The sequence below is a fragment of the Mus caroli genome, unplaced genomic scaffold, assembly GCF_978045245.1.
Source record: "Mus caroli unplaced genomic scaffold, Mus_caroli_1 scaffold_4, whole genome shotgun sequence".
In the NCBI taxonomy this organism is placed as follows: domain Eukaryota; kingdom Metazoa; phylum Chordata; class Mammalia; order Rodentia; family Muridae; genus Mus; species Mus caroli.
In genome coordinates this window covers 30141122-30154304 of record NW_028227259.1, presented here as the reverse complement: position 1 = coordinate 30154304, position 13183 = coordinate 30141122, and the positions used below count along the sequence as shown (strand labels likewise).

The 13183-nt window shown below is 46.8% G+C and overlaps 1 protein-coding gene across 4 annotated transcripts in view; it reads right to left on the bottom strand.

Moving 5' to 3' along the window:
- Positions 1 to 13183, bottom strand: part of Dpp6 (dipeptidyl peptidase like 6) — an 830048-nt gene that overhangs the window by 51601 nt on the left and 765264 nt on the right. For all 4 annotated transcript variants that reach the window (XM_021163979.2, XM_021163976.2, XM_021163978.3 and 1 more), the window contains exons 13-16: positions 11027 to 11134; positions 9208 to 9299; positions 7941 to 7988; positions 6177 to 6295 (exon numbers count right to left, since the gene is read on the bottom strand). In XM_021163979.2, coding sequence (XP_021019638.1) covers positions 6177 to 6295; positions 7941 to 7988; positions 9208 to 9299; positions 11027 to 11134 — 367 coding nt within the window. The remainder of the gene's footprint in view (positions 1 to 6176; positions 6296 to 7940; positions 7989 to 9207; positions 9300 to 11026; positions 11135 to 13183) is intronic.

Below are 13183 nucleotides of genomic sequence, written 5' to 3'. Positions count from 1 at the left end.
AGGACAGGACTGTGAGACTGGCCTGGGCGTTAGAGCAGGCTTTTATTGATATACATTTAATGACCCCTGAGATTTCCCTAGGAAACTGGCAAGCAACCACCATGTCTAGCCACTCTATTAAATGGTTCTTTTAAACTTCAAATAGTGACTTTGAAAAAGGCCCCAGCAGTAAGTTACTTGTTTCCCAGCACCCGTTTTCTGGTCAGCAAGGTGACACCTTCTGGGATCTGGGGAAGGCTGTAGTCAGGAAGGCTCCTTCCTGGTGGAGACACACTTCACCTCATGCTTATGAGGCCTTGCACCCCACTTCTCATAAGCACTGGTGGTCCTTGGCATGCTAATATCCTGGCAAGTGTTTGTATTCATTCATATTGGCCTTTGCAGACGCTCAGAGCTGTGGTAGTTCCCTTCTGCTTTGGGCTCACTGTCCACTCCAACAGCTCCACATCCAGGGCTCCTGACGGGAGCACCGTGGGAGGTGGAATCTTGGAGAGAGAGCAGGGTGGTTCCTTTGTATAGTTCCTAAGCCATGATCAGCTCTAGTTCCTGGCCTTGGACATCTCTACCCTGCCTGGTGTTTCAGAATTCAATTTCTGAACGTTAACTACTCGGTACCTCATAGTCATACCTTTATCAAGTATGTCATAAATACCTGGCATTGGCTTTTGCACTCTGTAATACCAACTCAGATTCACCTTCAAATTTCATTGCTTATGATTTTTGGTTCCCTCCCTAGTGGTTTAGTAATGAATGGTTTAGTTGTGAATCTTTCATTTCTATATTCCCTCTGTAAAGACCCAGAAAAGGGAAATACTGTTCTGGGAAGCCATTTTGGATAGAAATGCATGGTGGGAAGCACCTATAGTCATTTCAATCAAGAGCAAAGTGTCTGGCAACAAGAAAGCCTTTCTTACCACAGCAAGCATAACCAGAAACAAGTGAAATGAATACAGTTTAAAGGGTGCTACTATCATACAGAATGACATTATTTTATATGGACATTTGAGTAACACATGTAGGACACACCCTCTAGCCTTGCAGGAAGGTTACCAAATGCCATGCATCACACTGGTCCAGCAATAAGGAGAATACAGCAGGATGCTGGGCAGGTACTTTACCACAGGAAACATCTGCTTCATGGTCACTGAGGAGTACTATGGTCTTACTGGGTGTGTTGGGATGCCCCCCCCCCCATTCTTAGTACACACAGCCTCGAAGGGAATCGCTCCAAATGTTTGAGAGAGTGAACAGATGTTCTCACAAACATACCAGCAATGCTCCTAGGAGCCTCAAGCCTGGTTTTAAACGCATTCAAAATTAAAACAGGGCCAAGGTTAATGCCTCTGAAACTCAGTGTAAGAGCCATCCAGAGGATGACGTGGCTTACATAACCAAGTTATTAATGTTTATTGAATGATTTCTTAACAGTGATTTATTTTGTGTGTATATGTGTGTGTGCGTACATGCATGCCACAGTGTGTATATATAGGTACATGCATGTCAGTGTGTGTGTGAGCACATGCCTATCACAAATGTGTGTGGGGGTACATGCATGTCACAGTGTATGTGTGAGCTCATGCATGTTACAGTATGTGTGTGTACATGCATGCCACTGTGTGTGTGTGCATAGATGTCAGTGTGTATGTGTGTGATGTACATGCATGTTACATTGTGTATGTGTACATATGTATGCCACAGTTTGCATGTGTGGAAACTGGAGGAAGTCAGGTTTTCTCCTCCTACCAACCATATGTATTCCAGGGATTGAACTCAGTTATCAGGTTTGATGGCAAGTGCCTCTGTCCACTGAGCCACCTTACCATCCCAACCATTTGTGTTTAACCCTGCTTCTGGGAACTGAAATCCTTCTGCATGCTTGAAGGTAATACACCTTTATCAATGAAGATGCAGGTTGCTTACTCTCCCCAGGTCCAAGGCTACTTAAGAGTCATTAGCAAACATTTGTGTACTCCTGCTCACACTGCTGACTTAGAACAGTGCAGGAGCCTGGCTGATGTGAAAAAATGCCCGAGAAAACCAACGTATAAAGAGGAAAGGTTGGTTTTAGGTCATGGATCCAGAGACTTCAGTTTCTGGCTGCTCAGCTCCCTTGCTTCATGGCCTACAGAAAGACTGAGCATCCAGGTAGAAACATGTCAGACCACAGTTTATCACTGCATAGCAGTCCACGGAGGGAAAAGGAGACAGGAAGGTACCAGAGCTCCAGGGTCCCCTTCAAGGGCATGTCCCCAATGATAGAACATCTTCCTTTAGTCTATCTCACCACAGCCCTATAGGGTGGTAAGCAAGCCTTCAGTATGGGGCCTTTGACCCCTTTCCAGTATCCTAAGTGAAACACCCTGAGCCACTCTTGAGGACGCTAGCAATGTTTGCTGCCTGATCCAAAAGCCACCGGACAGACAAAGGCGTCTATAGTCAGAAACCCCAGCAGACCCCTTTCCTGAGGGGATGTCTAGACTTGTCAGTCCTTCAGTCTTCAAGCATGCCCTTTCATGGCATGCTACTTTCTTACTTCAGGGGAGCACAGTGCCTTAGGGGTTTAGGTCTGTAAACATAGCCTGTCTTGCTTCACTCTACAGTAGGAGAGGGCTAGGGTGCAGTTGCCCCGCTGCCATCCCAGATGACCTGGAATGGGAAACTTACTTTTTAAGGAGGTATCCATTTGTTCTTAGAGGATGACCCCTCCAATGTGACAGACACATGCCATGTGGCTGCTGTTGCCTCCCTCATTACAGTGCATGGCAGACATCACAAATCAATCTCTCATGCCATCACCAACTAATCCCCCATGATGCGTGTTTTTACTGAGCCTGGACTTGGCCTAAAATCCCACTCACTTTCAGCCCCATGGTCAGCAACTTTCCTCAGAGTGGAGTTAATATCTTCAGCCTCATTTTATTATTTTTGCTTACTCATCATCATTATTAGAATGTGTGCTGTGCTCATATGAAGAGGTATGTTGCATAATTGGAAGCCAGAGGTTGAACCTGGCTGTCTTCCTCCATAATTTTTACCTTATTTGTGAGACAAGGTCCCTCACTGACCTTGGAGCTCACTGATTGGCTATCCTGACTGGGCAGTGATCTCCAGGGACTTGCCTGTCTCCATCCCTCTGTACTGGGATGTAGACGCTCTGCTATACTTGGAGATACATATCCAGGTCCTGATGCTTCCTCAGCAGACACTTAACCCACTGTACACAGCACGCCCCCCACTCCCGCAAGATCCCTGCTCACTACCTTCCATCCCTGCCTGTTCACTGTTGTGTTCTGATTACACATGTGTAGTTGCTCAGTTGCCATCATGGAGGTTAACCACCTCCACCCAGCCTCAACTTTCACACACTGAGTTATAAGTTATAAGTGGCTGTCAAGCCCTTCACTGGTCATGAGCTGTGCATCATGATGACAATTATGATAACTGATAGATTAGATGCCATGGTAAGCATAGCACATACTTTGTTCTGATTGGTCCTCACAACAGCATCATAGGTTGATCACCCTGACCCCCCTTTTCATAATGAGAACATGACATATTTGGGGGGAGGGTAGCCAACATGCCCATAGTCCCAGAGAGAGTTGGCAGAGCCCAGATTCTAAGTAGGTCTGTCCAACTCTGTCTCTCTGGAACCTGATGAATGACACTCCGGTGTGGTTACAGGGACCCTTGACGATTGCTTAGGAATAAAAGGAATAGCGATCAGAAGCATTCGCTTTAAGTGTACTAAGAACATTTTGTTTGAATTCATCTTAAGGGTGGAGAACTTGTCTTAAATGAAGTCACTGGATCTATTATAGAGCTCTTAAGCACTGGGCACTGTGAGCAGTGTGGGGTGGTGGTCCCAGAGCCCAGTGGGCTCATGAACACAGACTGTTCTTTCCCACCTAGCACAGAGTGAGAGCAATAGTTCTATCCTCAATTTCAAGAAAAATGTTTATAGACTTTTTAAAGCAGCCATTGTCTGAGTGTGAGTCCCATTTCCTGAGGATATTTAGACCTTCCTAAAATGAGGATCAATGAAATGCTTTTGAGAAACAGGAAGGGAGATAAATCATGTTCATGGGATTTAGTTTGGCAAAAACAGCTTGAATTTGCAAATAGTGGCTGGGACTGGGATGGCAGTCACATCCACTGGTTCTCTGACCCACCACTCTGGGGCTGTGAGGCCTGAAGTTTCCTCGGGAGGAGAAAGCCCTTATCACACTTAACTTGAGCACCAGGTTAGTTTTATGACCTGGAAGACTTCCTAGACAAAGTCTACACTAGAATGGCTCTTCTTTTTCAAAAATATGTTAATATTCTAATTCTAACCCCAAACAGTGGTGTGGCAGAGCCACTGAGCAGTCTCTGCCCATTTTTGTGATCCTGGGAAAATACTGAGCATGGCTTTCTGTTACCTCTTCCTTGTATTAGAAAACCATATACATCTTGGTTAATTATTATTATTAAAATTATTTATATGTATATATATACTCTATGTGTCTGGGTTGCCCCACTGCATTGGATCCACTGAGCTGAAGTTTCAGTGGCTGTGAGCTGCCTCAGTGTGGGTGTTGAGATGTGAACTCAGATCCTCTGGAAGAGCAGAATGCATTGCTAACCTCTGAGCCATCTCTCCAGCCCTGACAACATGCATCTCAGAAGGGAACTCTGGTTCACTTGTGTCTCCTCTCAAAGATAAGCTGAAGTCCTAAACTCTAGCACCTATGAGTGTGGCTTTATGTGGGAGGAAAGTCTTTGCAAATTCACTCAAGAAGAGGAGATCATCCCCTTTTGAATGGCAAAGGTAAGGAAGGGTACAGACTGAAATGGCACATCTTTAAGTGAAGCGTTGCCAGGGCCAATGGGGGAAACCTGTCCCTCAGCCTTCAGAGGATCCAATCTGCTGACACTTCAATGTTAGTTTTCTAGCCTGGGCTTGCTCAGGACTACAAGGTGATATCACACACTGTAGTGCCACAGTGTAGACATCCTTAGTCATCAAGAATGATGAGAAGTTGAGTTCCCATTTGTTGGCACCAGTCTGAGAAGCACAGGATATAGGAAGCACAGGATATTGGGGTCTGGGATATAGGAAGCTTCAGGGACTAATATGTTTTAGAAAGCTTGTACCAGGTGTCACCTCCATCTTGGAAGAATGTTGGGGGCTGAGCTTTTCAGGGCTTTAGGTGACATCAGTCAAGAGAGCATATGTTCACAAGCTATGGAGGCACCAGCAGGCTATGTAACACACCACCATACAAAATCACCACCTCTCTCTATGACTGCCAGGACTTCCATTTTAGCCAGAGAAGGGCCTGCTCTAGATCTCAGTAGCCTCCTTTAGCACATGTAATCTCTCCTGAGGAGATCACAGTAGGTCTAGGTCTTTGAGACTTCTTTTTGTAGAAACATTTATTGCTTACTTTCTTATGGATTCAATCTTTCCAACAGATAAGAATAAGATGCAAAGACATTTTCTGGATTCATCCTGAGGCTGGGTCTACTATAGAGTGTTCTGGTTGTTGTGCTAAGAAACTCTTTTACATGGGCAGTGAGATAGCTCAGCAGATACAAATGCTTGTCATTAGCCCGACTACTCAAGTTCTATTTCTAGAGCTGACATGGTGGAAGGAAAGGATCATCCCTTAAAAGTTGTTCTCTGACCTCTACCAATGCACCACGGCACATATATACACATAGGTACACACACACACACACACACACACACATGCACACATGCACACAATGCACACACACATACACACACACACACATGTAAGGAACAGCTGACTGTTTGGGATCATTGAGCTGGGTTCTAGGAACTTGTATTTCTGTGATTCTCTGTATGATCTTAAGCCTCAATATTGGAAATTTGATCTTGGAATTGTTTTGTCATTCTTATAAACAGCACAGGTACAGTTATGTGATAGATACCTCAAATAGCTGACAGATTACTAGTCTTTTATGGACAATGAGAGGTGAGATGTGGCTCAATGCAGAGAAAACTCCCTGATGAGCTTTGCAAGAAGATGTAAATACAGTCCTGACTCATGAGTAGTGTTCCTGGTTTTGGGGTCTGCCATGTTCCCACCACTCCAATTTTGTCCTGTGTGTGCTCCTGTCTGCAGACCTCAGCATCCACCTGAGACAGGTGTGGAGTGACAGCCACTCACCTTCACACTTGAGCAGGAAGAAGTCCATGTTATGGCTGAAAGAAGCACTGACGTAGGTGCAGTTCTCCACTAGGTCACACGACAGACACTGCCTGTTGAAGTCATCTACCGTGTTGGCACTGGAAGAGCAAAGAGCCAATGAGAACAAGGACAGAGACTGAGTGATCTTGGAGGTCAAGTCCTGAATTCCCCAGCAAGGTACCTCTCCTCTGAGGTTGCCTGGTCACCCCTGATGCTAATCAATCAAGCTTTACTCCCATCAACACCCCTTTGGGGGTTATTTAACTCTATTTCTCAGCATTCCTAACCCACAGCTCTTCCATTGGAGACTTCTCAGTTCTCCTGATCCTTGCTATTGGTGAAACTGCAGGCAAGGTGATACCAGGGTATGGAGACTACAGTCTTGGGTGCCATTGCCCAGTGTGGTCATGGGTGCCAATGCCCAGTGTGGTCATGGGTGCCATTGCCCAGTGTGGTCATGGGTGCCATTGCCCAGTGTGGTCATGGGTACCAATGACAAGTGTGGTCATGGGTGCCATTGCCAGTTCTCCTGGCAGAAGGATGGTGCTGATGTTGCTTCTTGCTTGGGGATGAGGAGGACAGTGAGAGAAACCAATTGAAGATGCCACCTGGAACCACCATGGCCAGGTCCAATCTAGGCCAGGAAGCGCCTGTCTTTACATGGCACTGAGAAGTTTCCTCTCTAAGCACATCTTCCAATGTGGAACCTCTCTTCATGAGGATGAAGATGTTAGAGGAGAGAGAAGGCAAGCTTCTGATGCTACTGGTCACAGGGGAGGGGCAAAAGGCCTTTTGTAAAGTGGGTAGCCTGACTTCAATGACTCTAGTAGGCCCATATCAGTGAAGAGTCTAGAGAGAAGCAGGTCCGTGCTCACAGAGCCTTGCTCATTCATAGCAGCTTTATACCCAGCGTGGGGTACACTGGGGGAGACTTCTGTGTGCTGGGGGCTTCTCTAGCTTCTCTGGTCCACACTTGCCTCTTCTAGTGATCATTGAAGATTCAGAGAGCAGCCAGATGCAGCTGTTCTAACTAAGAAGTGTCCAGAAACAGAAAAAATTGTTTTTCTCCGCTTCTAAACTGTCAGAAACCAAGTTTACCTCAGAACAAAGCCCCCTCCTATGAGATTAGCAACAGGCAGATAACTGCTGAGAAGGTGATCTTAGATCTGCTCCCTCTTTGGATTCCAGGCATGCCCATCCATTTTCTACATTATGTGAACTTGGGTCATCACAGACAAGCATGGAACCTGGCAGGAGATGGAAAAGCCAGCCTCCTTTCCTCCTCTCCACTCAGCCATTGGTTGATTCCCAAACCAGACCCAGCTGTCCTCAGAATACACAGATAAAGGTAATCTGCCAAGATAATGCTTGAATGTAGAGCCAGATAGGCAGACTCCCTCAAGAGGAGAAGTGTCTGTGTGTCTGTGTGCATGAGCCTATGAGTGTGTGAGCATGAGTGTGTGTGTGTGTGTGTGTGTGTGTGTGTGTGCGTGTGCGTGTGTGTGTGTGTGTGTGTGTGTGTGTGTGTGTGTGAGAGAGAGAGAGAGAGAGAGAGAGAGAGAGAGAGAGAGAGAACCAATTTGACCAAAGCAGAAACAGGACTTGAGGCCTTGGATCCAGCGGCTTCTGCACTTTTTTCTCTCCCCAGACTTTCTAGTTACCCAGCTATCCTTGCTGCCTCCTATGGGCTGCTCAGAGCTGTGGTGAAGTCATGAGGCCCTGCTGGCAGTGGGAGCCAGTTACCTGTAGAGCTGTCGTCTCCGTGGCAGGTCTTCTGTGCTTAGGAAATAGCTGTCGAGACAGAAAAGGTATACTGGGTCAACTTACCTTGGTACATTTACAGGCCACAAGCGCCATCCTAGCATCTTCATAGTACCTGCCGGAGACTATGGCCTGTTTAATGAGCAATGCTCACGTTAGGTCTGGGCACACTCATGATCATAACAGGGGAAGGCAGAGGGGCACATTGGTCACAGCATCAGCTTCAGGTGTCTTCCACACTGACTCACCCCTGCCCCTGCTCTGGGTCCTGATTTAGCAGTGAGGGCAACAGGAGGGGCACACTTAGATGCGAACATGGGGTTTTCCCTATAGACCAGTAACCTAGAGGGCAAGGAGGAGACTTTATGTAATCCCATAAAACCTGGCCTGGGGAATGCATGTGTGCTGGTTCATCCTAAGCCCGAGAGAGCCTACTGTGTGAGCAGGGAGGCTGAGCAGCATCAGGTATAGGACTGGGCCTGCACTCCTCTGATAGAGGACTGAACAATCTGGGAGAGCAGCTTAACTTCTTTGCATCTTGTTATTTATTTTAATTTTATGTGTGTGTATGTGTGTGTGTGTGTGCACATAGTTGTGTATTTGTGTGTACAGGGGCACTTGCCTATAGAGGCCAGAGGCTCACTCTGGGTATCATTCCAAGATGATTCCATATATTTGGTCTTCTTTTGAGACAGGGTCAATCTCTGGGACTTGGCTCACTGACTGGGTGAGGTGTGTTGACCAGTGAGCTCCAGAGCCCTACTTGTCCAGCACTGGAATTATAAGCCTATGCTGCCATGTCTGCTTTTTTATATGGGTCTTGGGGCTTGAACTCAGATCCTCACACTTGCACAGTGAGTACTTTAATGATAGGATCATCCCCCAGCACATTTTAGTTTGTCTTTTCAGTGGGCAAGCATACCTATCCTAACATATAACCATAGTATTAGTGAGACCACGTTGGGGATGCCCTCAGCCTGTGCCCAGGTCTACAGAGACCTGATAGACAGCTGCTTTAGAGCACCTCTGTGAACCTATGTCACCCCACTGGTATGTCAAAGCTTTCCTTTGTCACTGTGCCTTGTAGCTTTGGGAGTTGGCTGAGTCAGGAGCTCACAATGGTGAGTGCTATGTCCTTGAAGGGAAAGGAGGACCCTGAGCTCTGTGTTTTCCCTCTTCCAGCACATTTGACTAGAAATAACAAGGGGACCGGGTGGCAGTCAGAGACAGCTCCCTGGCTCTCACTCACATCTTATTCCGCTTCTCATCGTAGGACAGGATCTTGGTCACATCCCAGTCCCCGGAGGTGATGGACTGGATGTTGTCATTGCTGCTGTTGGGCTGAAATACAGACAAGATATCAGGAAGGAGACGACTTTGGTGCCTCATCTGGAGCCTGTCAGAAATGAGGCAATATCCTCCCCCTTTTTGCTTCTCTTTTATATGTTCTGGCTTAAATCTGGCATCCTCTGCAATGGCCTCTAAATGTTGCCAGTAGGAATGTCAGATGGTCCCTTATCCTACCTTCTGCAGATATACACCCAAGGCCCATGCACATGTGTGGATTTAATGTTTGTATTAGGGTCCAGGATGGAGGAAAGAGAGTGTGTGGGGAAAAGGATGATGTAGCCAAGTCAGGAGGAGTTGGGAGGAACTCAGTGCAGTTCTGATAGCTTCTGCCATTCTTGCTGAGGTCCAGGTGCTACAAGAACTGACCATGATTCCTGTGGAGCTAGCACACTTCTCAGGTTTCTCCCAGAGCCATGCACTATAGTCACCAGAGCCTGTTGTCATAGCACCAGATGCAAGGCAGCATTCAAATTTTCAGCTAGGATGCTTAGATATAGCTGTGGGTAGCTCTTCTGAATGGCATTTGCCCTGGAGAGCCAGTGCAGAGGGATGGAGTCTAACACAGGCAATGGAGGTCAACATGAAGGACTGCAGACCCAGAACAAGCTGCCTGCATCATCCTATGTCATTTAGCAGCCTATGTCATCCTGAGCTTGGAAACAGAGCCCAGGACAAGAGTGGGTGCCTGGGTCAGGATGGAAACCACTTCCTGATAGATGTTAAGGGGTTCTCAGCAATTTAGGATCCTCTGCAGGAATTTAGAGACTGGGGCTGAATGAAAGCATAGTTTGTTTGTTTGTTTTGTTTATAAATCTTGCTTGAAATGACCCCAGTGAGAATATGAACAGATCGAACCAGGTTTTGGATGTCCTGAAAGCCACGTGATTAAGTGGCTGGAAAACAGAAATGCCTGCCTAAGCTGGGAGCAGCCATCGTTCTCCCCCTCCCATGGCATTTCAGGGCCCTTCTCTCCTCCATCCCAGATATTCCTTAAGGGGATGGCCCTGTGGCTTTTATTCTGGATCCAACCAGATACACATATGCTTCCAAACAGGCTTCTTCCTAATTACATTTTATATGCTTGCTCCCATTCTTGATAACTCCAGCCTGCTTTAAAATCAAACCTGTATACAGAGGAGGCACTGGGGACACAGAGGGCCAAGCACATGCCCATCTTCATCCTTCTCAAAGCTCAGCATCCAGGCATCCCTTCTTGGGGTCACTAGTCTTCCAGGGAGGCATCACTCGCTAGCTACCCTGCTTCCCTGCTCAGCAGCACGCATTGTAGGCTGCCTGACCAGAGCAGGTATGAGTATCATTGAATGGCAGTTATGGTATCATTAGGGCCAGATCTGCTTCTCACTCAGGGTAGAAGCAGTGCTGGGGTTAGTGGGAGACTCATGAAGGACTTAGAGTAGCCTCGAGGGAAAGGAGAGTGTCAGGAAGGGCAGACAGGCACTCAGTGGTCATCTTACTGCTACCCATCAGTGAGTCTCCATGCCCCTCTATTGTTGCTAGAAATGTCATATTCCATGTCCATGTTCTTGAGCATCAGTAGAGAATTTACACTCCAGCTGCTGCCCTCCTCTGTATATGGACAAGTGGTATGCTACCTCACCCTTGGAACCCAGGGCATCTTGGGGTCCTGGGAAGGATGAGTGTTCTCACCACAAAGCCAGCACCAATAGAACAGCAGCAGAGAAGGCAGGAGGACTTACCTGGGATGATGATACGGTGATATGGTAGAATTTACCCCGGCCTCCCTGTGGGATCGCTCTGACAAAGAAAAACTTCCTGCCATCTTTGGAGAACACAGGCTCTTCATTCTGTGGACAAAGATGACAGGCCTGTCACCAAAAAGCAGCATGGGAGGAGGAGAAGTGAGTGGGGGAGGGAGCATGCTCAGATATCTTATGTGTAATTTCTAATGACAGACGGAGCTAAAGGGCAAGTGGGACTAGACAGTCAGACTTTTGGTGTTCTAAAAGCAGAGAAAGAAAGGGGCACCTAAGTCCAGAGACCAGGGCTGGGGAATTGCTCAGTTGGTCAAGTGCTTGCTGTTCAGATGCCCAGAACCATGTAAAAGCAGAAAGCGCCAGCAAGGGTCTGTGACCTGAATGCTGGGGTGGAGGGGCAGAGACAGATGAGTCCCTAAGTTTATCTCGAGTCAGCCTAATGTACTTGGTGATCCCCAGGCTCAGTGAGGGAGTCTAGGTCAAAAAATAATGTGGAGAGCAGCTGAGGAAGACACCGGGCATCAATGTCTGGCCTCCACATGCACACGCACGTTTGTGCACTTGTATGCATGCCTGTACACACCTACACAAACATATGTATATACCCTACACAGATACACATCCCACTCACACCCTTTTAATGTATATCTTAGAGAAGGCAGACAACACTGTTGTCTATAGTATGGGAAGATGAGTGAAGAAGTGGGCTTGTGCACACTCCAAGCACACCTTAAGGGTGGGAACTAAGCCAAGGACACATACTGTACTGAAACCCCTAAGCACACAAAGCTGCTACACTGAGTTTTGTCATACCCCAGCTCAAAGCCAACTGGGAAGACTTGTCACAGACCCCAATTTTCCTTCCTCTAGTCCTGCCTTCTTTTCCTTAATGAAACAGATTTCACACTGAACCACCCATTGAGGAGGCACATTGAAAGAAATAAAAAAAAAAAAAGCCCACCTGGACCAATTGTATCTATTTTAAAACTCAGACAGCAAAGAGCCCACCTAGGCCTGGCTTTCACCAGAGACATCCTGAAGAGGCAGGCGCTAGGTGGTGCACAAGTCTGAGCAAGTCATTTCTTCCTGATAACAACTCTGGAGTCAGGGCTGCCAGCTGGATGTATCCTGTTACTGCACTCTATTCCTGGCACCCCAAGAGCTGAGCAGGCAGGTCCTTGCAGCCATTAGCCTACCCTAGTAGAGGTGACCACTCTGATGGGCAGAGGAATTGTGGTACAGTAGCATCTCTACCATATTCTGAACCCAAAGTCTGGAAGATTCCATCAATATACACCAATGACTGCCTACTCCACTTACTGGCTAAGGTGTGTAATATTGTGATTCAGGAAGCTCCCAGAGATGCAAACAAGCAGTAAATAGAGCACAGCTGGCCCAGGAAAACCTCATTTCCCCACAGTAAAGGAACACACGCAAAGATGATGTGCTCAGAGAAATGAACTAATGTGATTAAAATGACATTTAATCTTCATGAATATTTGCAATAAAATGAAACCTTTAATCTGCAAATATTGATTTTTCTATTTAGAGTTGGGAGTGTGGTATTTAACAGAAGAGGAGTGGAAAGAGCAGCTGTTAATTTGGCTTTTTAGATGGACTTTTGTTTGCCAACCATGGGATGGATGAGGCAAGAGTCCCCTAGTTTTCTGGGGGAAATGTTTGCACTTTGGACAGAGATTAAAAGTACTATGATTAATTCTGGACAGAAGTAGTGTGCTCACAGTGAGAGGCCTCAGCTTCTGAGACCATTTTCCACTGCTCCCTGGAGCCTTCCAGAATATGTGGAGCAGGGCAGTGTTTGGAAAGTTGCTCATGTGGTTAAAGTGCACTTGTGCATGTGTGTGCGTGTGCGTGCGTGTGTGCATGTGTGTGTGTGTGTGTGTGTACATTGGATACCAGAGATCAATCTTGGCAGTTCTCCCTCAGGACACTGTCGATTCTGTTTTCTGTTTCTTGTTTCCTTTCCTGTGTCTGTGGTATGCTGATTTGGTGAGGTTGAATGGCCAGTGAGCTCCAAGGATCTTCCCAGTGCTGGGATTCCAAGCATATCCCACCATGCCTTGTGTTCATTTGTGTGGTTTCTGGGGGTTGAACTCAGCTTGCAAGCTCCTTACTGGC